The sequence below is a fragment of the Garra rufa genome, chromosome 5, assembly GCF_049309525.1.
Source record: "Garra rufa chromosome 5, GarRuf1.0, whole genome shotgun sequence".
Classification (NCBI taxonomy): domain Eukaryota; kingdom Metazoa; phylum Chordata; class Actinopteri; order Cypriniformes; family Cyprinidae; genus Garra; species Garra rufa.
Genome location: NC_133365.1, coordinates 15,648,251 through 15,664,731, shown reverse-complemented (window position 1 = coordinate 15,664,731; position 16,481 = coordinate 15,648,251). Strand labels below are relative to the sequence as shown.

Sequence of the window (16,481 nt, the reverse complement as noted above, 5' to 3'; positions counted from 1 at the left end):
ATATGACAAAAATTGTAGGTAGTAACGTAATCCATTACATTTACACATTTTAGGTAATATAATCAGATACTTTTAGATTACTTTTAGATTACTTTTGACCTAACTCATTAATCACATTGATTTAAATAGGATAATCTTGTACCATATTGACATAAAAATACAAAGAAAATATATTTCATTTGTTGTTGTTAACAATATAATGTGCATTAAACATAATATAACATCAAGGTTTCCCAAACTGGTGTTGATGAAGGAACTGCATTGGGTTTATGAGTTTAAAGAAAAGCTAATAATTAATTAATTCATAAAAATGTTAAATTAAAATAAATCATTTTAAAATAAATTCTATTCAAAGTTAAAAACGTACTAAAAAAACTTAAAATAGTTTGTTTACCGGCATGTCATGTGAGCATAAACAACCTTAATGTGTGATTTTTTGCATTTTAATGTGTTTGAAAGAAAAATGTCTTCTAAAGACATAGAAATGCATAGTTAACCTACAGAGTGGTAATTCAAATAAAAACATTTAAAAGATGAAAAAGAGGAATAGGACAACTTTGAAAATCTGAGGGTGCAAAAAAAAATCTAAATATTGAGAAAATCGCCTTTAAAGTTGTTCAAATAAAGTTCTTAGCAATGCTTATTACTAATAAAAAATTAAGTTTTGATATATTTACGTTATTAAATGTACAAAATATTTTCATGGAACTTGATCTTTACTTAATATCCTGTTTTTGGCATAAAAGAAAAATTGATCATTTTGACCAATACAATGTATTTTTGGCTATTGCTACAAATATACCCATGCTACTCAAGACTGATTTTGTGGTCCAGGGTCACATATTTAAATTAATTTTTATCATTATTTTATTATGATGCTTTTATAAGCATGTTAAGAGCGTGCTAGATTTCACAATTCGCAATTTCACAATTTGCACAGTAAAACCCTCTAAAAAATAATCTAAACTTAATTTCCTTCAGAGGACTGTTCCTAGTCTTGCACATTCAGTTGAGCATCCTATGACGTTGAATCGTGTCTAGAGCGTTTTTTTAAGCGTCCCGCCATGAGTGGTGCATTTTTTTAGATGACATGTCAAGTTAAAAATAGCTCTACTTTTAAAACGTGTCTCAAAACCCCAGTGTGCGTCAAGCTGTTTTTGAACACATCTTATGTAAAGGCCCCGTAAGAAATGTGTCTGATGGAAGTTCGGTGCACCCAAAACCAGTCTAATTATACAAGCTTCCTTAAGATGACTAGTCGCTCATGCAACTCTCCAACTAGTCGATTTACTCGACATCCCTAGTCCTGCATTAAAAGGAAGTGAGGCCAAGAAATAGACGTAGTGAGTCAATAAGGAACCGTTAGAGAAGGGGAAAAAAGAGAGACAGGCGTCACCCAGTCATTCTGCCACTTGTGTTTAGACAAACGCTAACTGCAACAATCACAGTTTAATGATCCGCAATGTCAACAGCGTAGAAATGCTTCCAACAATCAAGCGGATCAACTTGCGCTTCAACCGAATTGTGACATCAGTTGAAAATCAAAGTGGGGGAGGGCGGAATAATGGCATAACATTTATGCAGCAGGAGATTTGAGATAGTGGGCTCACGTAATCTTCATCTCCTCTTCCGCGCTCTCTTCCTCCCGATCTGGGTTACTCGGTTTCCTCGCAGAGCTTTGGGACCGATGAGAGAGAGAAATGTAGGGGGAAAAAGAGTCAGGTCAACGTTTTGAAGGACATCCTTGCTGAATGAGTTTCAACTTCAAATTATATTCTCCCTGACAGATCTAAATGTGTTTTGTGATCAGTTTAGATGTCTTCGGGTCACCTCAAGGGGGGTCAGAAATGTGTGATGTTAGGGCAGCTATTGATTCACAGCGAACAGTCATTTGGACACATCGCTTTGAGAACCGCAGGGACAAGGTTTCAAAATGACACATTCATGTCATTTGCTTACAGAGCAGGTCAGAAATCAGTCAGGTATTTGCATTGCTGAGTTTCCGACCATAACGGAGACACTGAGATGTCTGCATAATGCAAAATACTAAATTCATCCTGATGAGAGCCGAAGAGCCACCAAATTTCACCAAATGTTTTCATTTAAATTATTTAATATAGTTTGAATGTTATTTAATTTTTATTTTAAAAATAATAACAGCCAGGTGATTTTTAAGTGTCATTTCTTTATATACTAAAAAGTTCTTCCACCTGTATTTGTGTAAACAATACTGTATAAATTATTTTCACATTTCCTGTTAGTACATCATGGGTTAAAGGATGTGCTGGTCAAAGGTCAAAGCCAAAATTGCCTATCGACATATATGTGACCCTGGACCACAAAACCAGTCTTAAGTAGCGTGGGTATATTTGTAGCAATAGCCAAAAATACATTGTATGGGTCAAAATAATCGATTTTTCTTTTATGCACAGATCATGTTCCATTAAGGTATTTTGTAAAAATTTCCTACAGTAAATATATCAAAGCTTAATTTTTGATTATTAATATGCATTGCTAAGAATGATTTTCTCAATATTTAGATTTTTTTGCACCCTCAGATTCCAGATTTTCAAATAGTTGTTTCTCGGCCAAGTATTATCCTATCTTAACAAACCATACATCAATGGAAATCTTACTTATTCAGCTTTCAGAAGATGTACACTGTGAAAAACAATTTATGAGTCAATTTAAAATAATTTGTCACCCAGCTGCCTTACAATTTTTTAGTTGAATCAACTTAAATATCTAAGTTGTCACTTAGTACAACTTAACATTTCAAGTTGACTGAACTTAAAATTTTAAGGCAGTCGGGTAACAAATTATTTTAACTTGACTCATAAATTGTTTTTTTACAGTGTATACATATGACTTTTGATATAGCTACAGTCCTCAAAATTAAAGAGATTCTTATATCACTGGAAATATAGAAAGCTCAATATATAGAGAGATCAAAAGACAATTAAAATGTTGACCATAATATGAAACTGGATTCAAACCAAATAATCCTGCTTGCAATGTAAACTCACAAACTTAGCTATATTTTTAGCAGATTTGACAAAGAAAGGTGGACTTTGTTGAAGTCATAGGGGCAGGAATGTTATTTTAAGGTACATGTACAACCTTTTAAGTTATTATATGTTGATTCCCATAAAGGCAGAGTCCTTAAAGAGCACCCCGTTTAACATAAATACACAAGAAAATGACACTCGAGATGACACATTTGATGATATTGCAATATCAGTTTGACCTTTAACCTTTTTTTGCTTGTTTTTGAGTACAGTGAAAATGAAAGAAACATCTGCTCGCCAACTCTTTCACCATCATTACTGAAACATCACTCATAAAAAGAACTTTCGTGCAATCACTGCCGATTGATCGGAGAGGTTGCTTAACTTCCCTTTTCCACCTTACCCCATTTCTCCCCCTTCAACCAGCATCTTGAAAAGCCACTGCAAGAAGGAACCAGAAAAAAAATTCCCATAAACAATCTTTAAATCATTGCAGTGAGATCCTAATCCTATGCATGAATTTTAAAGAAAAGAAAGGAGAGGGAGCGATGATAAAGTGGCAAAGGAAGTATCTTGGCCCTCGCTCTTGCCTGGTGAGCCACGTTAGCCTCTGGGCTTAATTGAAGCCAGGAGGGAGCGTTTAATAATTGCTGTCAGAAGATCAAATTTAATTCTCTTTTCACAGGACCGCTGTAGGGTAGAGTGAAACAAATTGTCATCGGAGATTTCCAAATGAACAAAGCTTTTAATTAGTCTGATTAGAATGCCGTGGTACAGAGGGAGAAGAGGGGATAAAAAAATGTGCGATGAAATAATCAGAGGATCATCCGAGCATGCTGTCTGGTGTTGCGGGGAGGTCATGTGACTTTGTCTTCTCTCCTAACTATCACCCCCAACAACATGGTTGACGTTGCACGACATTGTCATTCCCCACTCGTAATCTTTTTGGGTGAAGATATCAGGTCTTCAGTGACAGTGACAAATTTAGGTTTTTTCTTTTCTTTTTCTTTTATGTAGTTTTCTGTAGATTTAATAAATATCCCCAGAAGTGTACAGCTGAGTAGTGGTTGTCTGTTTTCCAAATGTGATAAACTATGCAACGCTTCACACCAATAGAATTTAAGTTTTAGCATATACATACCTGTTCACACACAATTCAGATTTGAACAAGAGTGACACTGCTTTCTATAACTGATGTGACTCTTTTACATTTCTAGATGTTAAAAGTAACTTCAGTTGAACCTGAGATAACCAACTAGTTGTCATACAATACAATGTGAGTATGGCAAGCCATTTTAACTTTTATTCATTCGCAGGATTTGAATTCTTAAATTAAATCTTTACTAGTTAAAATGCTCATTTTTTGATATCAGAAATTATATTTTAACTAGTTAACAATGGCAGGTTTTGAAAGCAGCAATTACATTTCCACTAGTAAAAATGTTTATTCTTGTTATCAATAATGACATCACTTGCAGAAATCGAATTCTTCATATCAGGATTTAACATTTTTAGTGGAAATGTAATTGCTGATATCAAAAATAGCCATTGTTACCAGTAAAAATCCAATTCCTGATATCAAGAATTAGCATTTTAACTATTGAAAACTGAATTGTTGATATTAAGAATTCATATCCTGTGAATGAATACAAGTCAAAACGGCTTGCCATAATGTGAGAGCCAGTGTGAGTTATTATAATGTCATATCAATTGTAACTTTATGCTGCATAAATCATCATATTTGGCATCTACTTTAGTCACTGTCATTATAGTGGCAGATATATTGACAATTAAAAGTGGCTTGACTGCAGTTATTAATTCCTACATTATTCGATCCACTTTTGTACAATGATGAATGAACAGAAGATTATGTGACCCTTAACCACAAAACCAGTCTTAAGCTAAAAATCATTAGGATATTAAGTAAAGATCATGTTCCATGAAGATATTTAGTAAATTTGCTACCGCAAATATATTAAAACTTAATTTCTGATTAGTGATATGCATTGCTACTTCATTTGAACAACTTTATAACTGGTTTTGTGGTCCTTGGTCACATATGAAAGTCAAAACCTGCTAGTAAACAATGTTGTTTATCTCAAACTCTGAAGGTGTGAATGTAGTCATAGTTGTTATTAATTCAATGAAATGTCTGTCATGCAAACAAGTCTGTTTCTCTTTCTTTCTTCCTTTCTTTCTTTCTTTTTTTGACATGCTAACGTAGTTGGACATTATTTCAGTTCTCCTTTCTTTCTTTAACTCTGTTCCACTATACCAAGAACTCACCCAGAAGTCTGAGCGATTCTTAGAGGCAATGTCTTTAGCATAATGACCGATGAAACCACCCGAAGCAACCCACGCAATCTCCATTTCACATCCACCGCAGGGCCATCGCCCTGTTGACCAAAACCAAGCCACCATTAGAGCTGTAATTTTTGCCTTGTTTCTTTACGAACAGCTGGCCGGCCAGAACAGGACAGTGATCAGTCATTACACCATTCACTCAGTATGTGTCTGTCAGCTGAGCAGCTGGCTTCAGTGTGCCTCTTTCAGTTAGAGTTGACACAGTATGTTGTGCCATGCTTTCCTTGGGCCAGTAACCAATCGCTAATTGAAAGACAGCTCTCACCTTCCACAGTTCTGGCTTTAGCGGGCCGCACTTCTCTGTTTACAGACTTCATGAAGGATGCAACTGCTGTTCACACCCTTTCATTCTATTTTCCACTGTTGCGCTAGGTCAGGTGCCACCGTATGAAAGACACTACGGCGCTTTTTCATCAGACCTTGCACCAAATATCCATGCTTGCCTTTGACAAAGTATTCAGAAAGCAATTTATCAAATAAGTGGGAGAGAAAAAAATCATATTCATGTTCACACAAAAGGAAAATAATATGCAGGTGACATACTATAGTAGCTGAGATTTTGAAATGTGCAACAAGTGGAGACTTCCAACGGCAATGGGAGTGATGTGAGCTGAAGAGTTGTTAAATTAAAATAGTTTTAATTGTATCGATTTAAAATAATTTAATTATATATAAATGAATAATAATTTTATTTAATTACGTTTTAGTCTAATTTAATTTAGACTTTTAGATTTAGACTTATTTATTGCCATTTTAACAAAGTTGCAATGAAATTCTCTATGAGAGCCCCACTTGCAGCAAACAATCTAATAAACATTAAAACAAGATATAAATTAGCTTTCCATTGATGTATGGTTTGTTAGGATAGGACATATTTGGCCAAAAGTCTGGAATCTGAGGGTGCAAAAAAAACAAAATATAGAGAAAATCGCCTTTAAATTTGTCCAAATTAAGTTCTTAGCAATGCATATTACTAATCAAAATTAATTTTTGATATAATTATGGTAGGAAAATTTACAAAATATCTTCATGGAACATGATCTTTATTTAACATCCTAATGATTTTTGGCAAAAAGAAAGATCAATCATTTTAACCCATACAATGTATTTTTGGCTATTGCTACAAATATACCCATTCTACTTAAGACTGGTTTTGTGGTCCATGGTCACATATGTGAATTTTAATGTGATTGAAAAGATTCTTATATTACATTAAAATTGAAAAAATTATAGTGAGCTCAACAAATGATTTAAGTTAAGTTTTTTTGAAACTGGATTCAAACCAAAAACCACTGCTTGCAGTGTAAACTCACATACCTGATAGGAGCATGTCGTATTTTATTCATAATAATTCTGTGCCAAGATTCTTAGCTGTTTTGACAAAGAGAGGTGAACTTTAAGGAAGTCAGAGGGGCAGGCGTGCTATTTTAAGGTACATGTAGAACTATTTAAGTAATTAGCTGTTGATTCCTGTAGATAGACAGAGGGAAGGTATTGCAGCAGGGTCCTGAAAGAGTGCCCTGTATCACATAAATAAATCCCTCCACCCAATGCCCTAATCTAGCAAAGCACCTGAAAAGACCTATTCACTAATCTCTGCAAAAACAGAAAAGCAGTTCATCTATAATTTGACACTTTGGCTAATAAAAAAATGTCTCTCTTCAACTCTCTCTTCCGAGCTCCTTTGCTCTTCTGGGTTGAAATAAGTACAAGAACAAACAAATGACTTGAATAGTTTATAAAGTACGATAGACTGTGAAATCAGTTTTATTATTTCAGAATGAGGTTGTTTTGTATGATGAAATCTAATAATGGTGTGGATGGCTTGATTTTTAACCATATCTGCTGTGATGTTGCTAAAGCCTTGTCATTAAAGTTTTGGCTTCAAGTGCTTAAAAAGTACAAACCACAAGACCTTTTTTAGGGCTTGCATCAGTGAAGGCCGTTTGTTTACAGTCAGCTGTGGCTCAAGCCCTCAACTCTTTTTCTCTCTATTCTTCTCTTCTTTTTTCTTCTTTTCTGGCCTGGAGAAGGAAGCGCAGGAGTTTTGGTTCCCATTTTGTGTATGCTGGAACAGTTTAGGAAAGGAAGCACCTTTACACCTTTGATTGTCTGTGGCTGCTGATGTCATATCCTTCCACCATTCTGTGTGTGTGCGTATATGTTTCCTGTCTCTATCCAGTCATACAGTGGGGGGTCTAGGGGGTATTGATGACCATGGAGGAACCCAGATAGACACTAATGCTCTCTTACTGTAATGAGACTGTGTGTCTTACAGTAGCTTTTAATGTGTTTTGACTGCATTCAAAATGCAAGAGGTGGAAATTAGGGGAAATCCGAATTAAATGTGTTGCGTAACTATAACTGAAATATTAAATGTTCAAATATTAGATCAAATATAAACTGGTTAAGCAATAAACCAAATGATTTGCGTCATATGAGGACACAACATAGGATTTTTTTTCAGCAGACAGTCCCTATTGTTGAGCCTTTGTACAAATACCACTTTTATTCATTCAAATTTTAAAATCCACACGCACAGTAAAAATGCATACTGTATGCCAACCATTTTTACCGGCACTCATTAAGATCTCAAAAGTCCCTCCCACACTGCTCCTGATCTCAGGTTCAGGTCACCCATCCTGTGTCTCTCCACAGCCGAGATTTATGGCCACTCGTCAGCTTTGTTCCTCAGGCAGACGTTGCCACACTTAAGAAGCACTGCCCATAATGACTTTATACAGACAATAGGCCGTTAACTCTCTCGCTATGAGTTCTCTGCCCCTCTCCAAGCACAAACCAAACAGCCGCACCTTCAAAAATATGGGTGTAAATAACAATATTTATTTTGTGGATTACAACATGAAAAGTTCTTAGGATTAAGATCTCAAGGTTCAAAAGCGTGCCTCTGTATTGAAATTGTTCGGAAGACATTAAAAATAGTTTTTTGGCCTCTTCAAGGAAACAGGAGTTTATTTTAAAAGCGTGAGGGTTTATTTAATGTATCATACACCTCCTAAAAGGTTTACTTTCTGCCCCGTAATATGTTATTTCAAATCTTCGCGACCACATTTCCCCACGAGGATAGAGGATACTGCCCTTTTTTCAAACACACGCTAGTACCAAATGTCTTGCAGATGTGCTGAAGAAAAGAAAAGAGGGAAAGTGGAAACGAGAGAGTTTACGAAGGGTGGCAACATTGCGCCGAGGTCAATTTCTCAAAAGATCAGCTCCCGTCTGATTGTAATAATAACGTACAGATGACTTTAATGTGGTGGGAGTCAAGCACCACTACACCGTTCCGCACAGATCGCGCCAGATAAAAGTGAAACCTGCCAGAGTTGTATATCTCATCAAAACAAGTGTTTCATTATCAGATACAGTCTCAGTGCTTTTTTGCAAATATAATTCATGGTATTTGCATCTTAATCATTTTTCATTCTCAACATGAGAGCCCTTAGAGAAATAAAAAATTGCTTTGTTTCTTTTTTCCTCTAACAAAATTATATCGCTGAGCATGGAGAAGTAGTCACATTCACTTTATTAGGATTTTGACAATACAATCGCGTGCAAAATATTTTTTTTCTTTTTGGGTGGAACACTAGGGACCGAGCCGACCCAGAACTGTGCCTGTTTATGAACGTACTCATTGCCCTTACAGTTCCATTTCTTAAAACGAGAGAGAGACAGAGCGAAAGAGAGAAAAACACACAGCACCTCATTACATCCCAGTGCCGGCACCCCCACCATTCTCTCTCCTTTTCCCCCACGATTTCTCTTCGTTCCCCCACCACCCTTGTACTCTGTGGCAGAGGAAGAGCGGCATGGTTAACAGATGGGAGGGTGGACGGCAGCTTCTCCTCCTTTTCCTCAAGAGAGACCTTCTCACATCTTTCTCGTTCTCCTTTGGTTTTCTTATTTCGCTCTTTGTACTCTTGCTTTGAGCCCAATATATCAAATAAGAAGGGTTGTGGGTTAACATATCTTATCTTTTCCTCTCTGTCCTGTAGCATCCCTCCGTGACCCTTCAGCCCTTTGGTGGTGACCCCTTCTTCCAGGCTTTCTTCTGTCTGTCATACTAAGCCAAGTCTGTCCTGAGATTCACTTTGGGGGGGCTTTCTGGCCCTCGTTTCTCTCTCTCTCTCTCTTTCGCTCTCACCCTCCCCGTATGCTTTGGCTATGGATTAGTGAATTGGCTTATCATGGCAGAGAAAGCCTGTTAGTAGTCCCTCTCCGCCTCACTCTTTCTCTCTCCGGCATAATTGCACATAGTAAATATTATAACCTTGTCTTATGATCTTAAACGCACACAGTCTTTGTTCCCATGTTTTTGATAGGGGTCAGTTGTACTTGAGCATCAAGAACAGACTTATTTAGTCAGATATTGCTTATGAGTGCTTGTGTGGCCACGACGGGACCGTTTTTACATCTAAAGCGCCTCTGGCTGCTGATCAACCACAGCTTGTCTGCGCTGTAGTTCGGCTTTACTGGTGTAAATTGGATTGTGCTCATCTGTGGTAATCTGAAAGCAGATGAGTGTGAGCATGTGTACATGTGAAGGAGGGGATGATGGAAAGAGAGGGATGGGGGAGGCAGGGTGGCCAGGGTGAAGGGAGAGTGAGAGATTGTACTGAGGTTGAATCAGGTTGTCCCAGTGCTTACGGGTGGGGGAAGGTTACCTGGTGCCTTAAATGACCCCATATACTATACAGTGCTACCTGATCTCATGACGAAAACGTACCTGTGGGAACCTGTGGGTACCAATAAGTACATATCACTGCCATTTCCAACAGAAATAAACACTAGAGGCGGTAAAACAGCCTCTTTACAGCTCCATATGTTTTACTTTGTGGACGTAACAAGCTTGCTCGATAGCTTGGACTTGCGCAATCCTTGGGTACGAATCCCGTGACAAACATGGCTCACGATAAAAACAAGCTAAAAAGGCATGTTTGCGATTTAGTTTTTACGTCACACTCAGAGGACATTTCACATCAATTCACGTCATTGATGTATTGTTTGTTAGGATAGGAAAATATTTGGCCGAGATACAACTATTTGAAAATCTGGAATCTGAAGGTGTCCAAATCTAAAGTTGTCCAAATTAAGTTCTTAGCAATGCATATTACTAAACAAAAATTAAGTTTTGGTATATTTATGGTAGGAAATTTACAAAATATCTTCATGGAACATCATCTCTACTTAATATCCTAATGATTTTTGGCATAAGAGAAAAATCTATAATTTTGACCCATACAATGTATTTTTGGGTATTGCTACAAATATACCCATGTTGCTTAAGACTGGCTTTGTGGTCCTGGGTCACATATGTGAATTTGGATGTAGACAAAGTCTTTGTTTTTGAGATTCTTATGTCACGTTGAAACTGCTGATTTGAAACTGGAGTCAAACCAAATAGCACTGCTTGCAATGTAAACTCACATACCTGACAAGCGCTTGTCGTATTTTAATCATAATAAACGTCACACTTTCCCTGTTCTGGGGATGAAAAAATTAACACTCTTTTAGCACCACAGTGAACATTTCACACACAAATATCTCACGAAACGTACATGGCGGTACGTATTTCGCATATCCCACAGGTAAAAATATTTGGATGCTTAAGTCACACAAAAAATTGTATGGATATCTTTATATGCTTTAGATAAAATATCAAACCAAGACATGAGTGTCCAGATGAAGCCCATTAAAGATGTTTAAAGTTACGTAAGGTACAGCAGGTCCACGTTGAGACTCTGGCATGGTTGAATTAGGGATTACAGACCTGTCGTTATCAATGAGGAAGCTGCTCTTTGAGTCGCAGCCATAGACCCTGTTTTGATTGAGTTAACTACTTAATCAGCTTTCAAATGTGAGCAGTGAAACCGCACTCCGTGACGCCAAGTCTGCTGGCTGCACAGTGAGTAAATATTTACACAGGCGTCCAGTCATTATCACCAGCTTGTAGTCGAGTTGTTTTGCTCCTTGTTTTATGTCTTTTACAGTGGTCCTCTAAACAATCATCAAGCCACTTTGGACTTTGCCACTTACGCGTTAAGACGTTGTCGCTAACAGCTCTCAGTAAAGTACAGAGCGCTGTTGTTTGTTTGCTAATAGAGTCTAATCTTAATCAGTTATTATTAACAATATCAGCATAAGGTTGTATTTGTAGCGGCGAAACTATGTATTTAACAACTCCATTACAGAAGGAATCCAACAATTCAATGCGAAATTTCATAAATTAACCCCAGCGCATGAAATGAAGAGATGGATCCGAGCCAATGAAATTACTTTGCTTGCGGTTTAACTCGAATGACATGGAAAAGTCTCTGGAATACTTTAAACCCCCTACTCCACCCATAAACACTTGATTATTAATAAATGAGAGCAGCATGCCAGCACGGATAGACGTGAGAAGCGCAGCGTATCCTTTAGGTGTATCTACATCAATGTTCCTCGCTCGCTCTGGCAGGTGAAATCTGGTTCAGAAAGAAGAAAAAGAGCCGGAGAATAAAGAGAAAGCAATGGAGGGCTTTTAACGTGACACCACTGACAGCTTTACTGCATTACAGCGAGCTTAAATAATGGGACGCTCATTTGCATAACGAGGGACGTTATCACCTCTACTGTCAGAATAAAACACAACAACACTTCTGCCGCTCCTCCCAGAGATGAATCGGGTTGGCCTACTTTACGGCACCAAAGAGGTGCACACATGCACACAAACACCGGCGCGCGCACACACGTGTGTTCTGTGATCGCAAGCTCTCGCGCCGTGTGGATCTGAGCTGTGAGTACTTTATAGAAAGCCTGGGTTAGCTTCTCGGGTGAGGGCAGCCTTTCAAAAGCAGAAAGAGCTCAGCAGGAGGGCCCGATAAAGGCCCCGCACACCTTTTCCCTGAGAGACGGAGAGCCGAGCAAAGCCGTGATGTGACAATGGGATCATATTGTAGAGCGGGTTTGATGAGGGCTGAATCAGGATGGTCCATGTTTCTATTCAGGTTCTTCATCAGATCTTATGGATAGTAAAATCTCATCTTCTAGGGCGCCGTAGCTCAGTTACACAAATTTTCAGCTAAAAGGGAAATTCCAATGTGTCCGTTGAGTGCGCTAGTGACAATTCTATGCGATGTTACACCAGTGTTGTTTAGCTGCTTGTCGTTCGGGCGACAGTAAACGTTACACTGCAAATGATTAGAGCTGTTAAGTTAGTGGCACTTCCAAAACACTGTCAAATTCTCTGTGACTGTAGAGAGAGCATGACAGTGCTGTCTACCCTCATAGTCGCAGCCGAAGCGCGAGAATCTGATTTGCATGATATTGATGGCAGAAAACAGCGCTGCCTCGGATCGTCGGCAGATTCTTTTGTCTTTATTTGCTGTCCCATGTGGCTCAGACTCTGCCTTTCCCTGTTTTTTAACGCTGCGGTTTTGCCATTTTTCATCTGACTTAATGCCTCTCTCTCTCTCTGGCTTTCGCAGGTACAGCTACTGGAATCTTTGAATTGAGCGGAGGAAGTCAGAAGAAGAAAGCCTGGTTTGAAGAAAAAGCAAGCAGAGGGACAAAAGAATAAAGTTCATTGGAGAAAGAGAGAGACGAAAAGACGGGGACAATGGGGAGGAAAAAGATTCAGATCACACGGATTATGGACGAACGCAACAGACAGGTGAGTCACGTTGACCAGAAGGAGCCAAAAACCACCTCTAGACAACTTCCTTCACAGTTTGATGGGTAATTTCAAACTAAAATAGACCAAGTAGGTGGTGCGCGCACGCTAATTGTTGGCGTCCTCGCATGCCGACTCCTCTCGCTTATGGCTGTGGAATATTACTTTAGCAGGGCCAGGGTGGGTGGAGAACACAAACACGCAGAGATGGCAATGGTGGAATGATGCCACATGCTTCAGGGCTTTAGGTGGAGTCAACACAGAGGTAGAAGATGGCCCTCGAGGGGCCTTCCTGCCCTCGCTAGTACTTTTCCTCTTCAACTTGGCTCTCAGATCGCTGAGATCCTGTTCAAACCAGTAGAGCTTTGAGTAGTTTACCAACTAACATCAAAAAATAATTGTATCAATTTGGCTTTTTTGTTTTCAGAACAACACATTCGGTTAATGCATTCAAATTTGAGCAATTAGAAAAACATCTGTGTCTCTGTTTCTCTGGCCGTGAAATCAAGTCAGGAACGCGCAAAAACAGCCAGATATTATGCATAGCAGATACTGTAGTTGTATTGATCGTATTGGTGCCAGTTACATAGACGCTTGTTTTACTGCAAGATCAATAAATGTTCTTTAGGTTTGACATTTGCATTTGTCCTCTTATAGACAAAAGTAGAAAACCTGGAAAGCAGTTTGGCAGAAGGTAACCTTGACTAGTTTGAGGTTTTTCTCTTTGTCTTCTGTTTCGTAACGTGACTCTCTGAACAGTCATCCAGAGTCCTCACATCCTTTCACAGGATGACACTTTGTCACAGAAACAGACATTTGTAGTTCCTCAGTCTGGTCTGAAGAAGAAAAAAAAAAGATGTGATTTTGGGAAAAGGACTTGGCTAACAGTTGATATGACTGAGTGAGACCATACTGCTGCAGTTAATGGCTGCTGTCTGGACCTTGGGTGGGTTGATCAATTATTGAAGATAGTGTGAGGGCCCGAGGAGAAGTGGAGGAGAAAGAGAGAAAAAAGCGGGTGAGGAAAGTAATGGGCGTGTCAGCCGGAGCAGACGGAGGGGGCACAGTGACATTAGTCATTCGGTACTTGTGGGTTGAGTAAGTTCTCCCCCTTGAGGAAACCAGAGGCTCACATGCATGTGGGCTCTCATGCCAAACACTGGCTGAAAGAATGACTCAAGGTACTTCTCAAACCAGAAACTTCTCTGTTCTCTGTTTCTATTTATTTTGAAAAACCAACAAGTTCTGAGGTTAACGAGGCATCATATTGAATTTGCTTCACAGTTTAAAATAACATAAATATATATAGCATAAATTTCAAAGAGTTGTGTTTAGGAAAAATGAGTCTGACTGGTGAGTTTATGTTTGATTAAAGGAATAGTTCATCCAGAAAGGACATTTTTGTCATTATTTACTAAATTCAACTCATTTTTGATGCTGAACCAGAGTATTTATGCAGTTCTTTCCATACAATGACAATTCATATCTGTCAAGAACCAAAAAAAGTAGTCCATCCGAGAAGGGGGGAAGAAAATAATATAAGGTAGTTTCCTTACACAAATCTGTTATTTTATTTTATGTGACAACTAACTTATTTTGTAACTTAATCTTATTTGCACTATTTTCTACTTTCAATACTCAGAGACACAGAGTTTCTAATCATAAGCAAAGATAAAAAGGAAAGGAGAAAAGAAACGGAGAGAAGGAGGAGGGGGGACTGAGGTCAGGATGTTTTTGGCGAGGCTATCGGATTGCACAGAGAGCATCCTGTCTTGGTGTTATCGCTGTTCTCCTCTCCTTCTCTCTCTCTCTTTTTTTTCTCGCTCCCCCTTAACCAGACTTCAAGATCAGAGATTGATACAGGAAGGACACCTGATGAGAGTCAATGCCACAGATTTCCAGGTCTTGGGATAGAAAAGAAGAAAGGGAGGGCAGCGACCGAAACAATGACATTTATTTCCTTTTGAGCAGTTTCCTTAAATATAGTTGAAATTTCAGCCTTTTATACTAGTTAATTACTTTTGTTCTGTAAATGTTAAGATGCGTCATGTTGTGTGGGATTGACCTCTTGACTCACTACAAAAGTAAACTTCTGGTCTGTGTGATTGCAATGTTGCAGGACAGTGGAGCAGATGAAATGTTAACACTTCTAATTATTTGTAATGCATTACTTGATAAACACAGAAGCCTTTAAACATGACATTTATCCTTTTAGCAAAATTGGTCATAATTTTGCTACTATAACCACATTGTTAGCCATATGCCAACAACTTTAATGAAAACCATTGCCAAAACCTACTGTGGCCTTGCGAAGTGATAAAAATAAGCTCGTAAGAGGTTTTGGTCAGAAGATGCTTTGCTGAAACCATGCATCAGAAATTGTTGTGTATTTATAGAGTATACGCCATGTTCGACAGCTGGCACAGGGGTTATCATTGACTCTTGTCCTCTCGCTGCCATTCATCTGGGGTTGTGGCAAACAACTTGCTTCTTTGTATTACAAGAGAAGCATGAAGACAGACATCACAAGACAAGAATGGGGAGCCTTTGACTTACAAAGGGTTTTTTCTTTTCTATTTTGCTTTTTCTCTCCCCTCTAGCTCTTAATGTGTTGAAGACGTGGCTGGGGCTGTGCATATTTTCACTTCCTCTTTAAGGAAATCTTTCCATACTGAAGCCAAATAAACAACAGACTGTTTCAATGGTGTTACCTTAAGCGCGACATTCTTGAGATGTTTCCTCTCTTTTCATGCAAATGCGACCAATTTTTGTTCCAGAGTTTTATTTTATGGGTGGAAAAAAATCATGCTAATAATACATTACAAATGATTCTCATGTATTAAGATGTGTTAAAACAATATATTTATACAACATATATGTATATAACATTAATTTAGAACTAATCTAAAATTATATCTAAAATGTAATTTATTTTAGTGATGGCAAAGCTGAATTTTCAGAATTTTCAGCTTGAGTGGAATCATTTTAAAATGCTGATTTTTATATATTATTTTTTTTTTGTAAAAACAATAATACATTAATGATAAAATGCTTAATTTATATATAAAAAAGTAAGTCTATATGAAATTGTTCACTATAAAATATCTATAGTTAAGAAAATGGTAATAAAATATGACAAGAACTGTGTCAGAACAAATTCATCTTAATAATGTCAGATAACTTTGATAGAAAGGTATGTAATGGAATATAATCAACCAAAAATTCTGACAACTGTTAATATAACAATATTTACACAATTATCAAGCAATGCTTAATTTTGTTCAGTCTGTGGTGTAAAAAGGTCGCATTAGCAATTAAAGCAAAAACACTTGGTCAGGCCAAAATCATTTTTTGGTCAGAATTTTTATTTATTTATTTTTAATCAATTTTACTGGTAGTCCACTGTATGAAGAATCTTTGGGAATAATATGTCACAGTTTACT

At 37.7% G+C, this 16,481-nt stretch overlaps 1 protein-coding gene across 9 annotated transcripts in view; it reads left to right on the top strand.

The window, feature by feature from the left end:
- The window catches only part of mef2cb (myocyte enhancer factor 2cb), a 91,859-nt gene that overhangs the window by 25,355 nt on the left and 50,023 nt on the right, over window positions 1-16,481 (top strand). For all 9 annotated transcript variants that reach the window (XM_073839757.1, XM_073839764.1, XM_073839761.1 and 6 more), the window contains one exon: window positions 12,854-13,038. In XM_073839757.1, coding sequence (XP_073695858.1) covers window positions 12,985-13,038 — 54 coding nt within the window. In that variant the 5' untranslated portion in view covers window positions 12,854-12,984. The remainder of the gene's footprint in view (window positions 1-12,853; window positions 13,039-16,481) is intronic.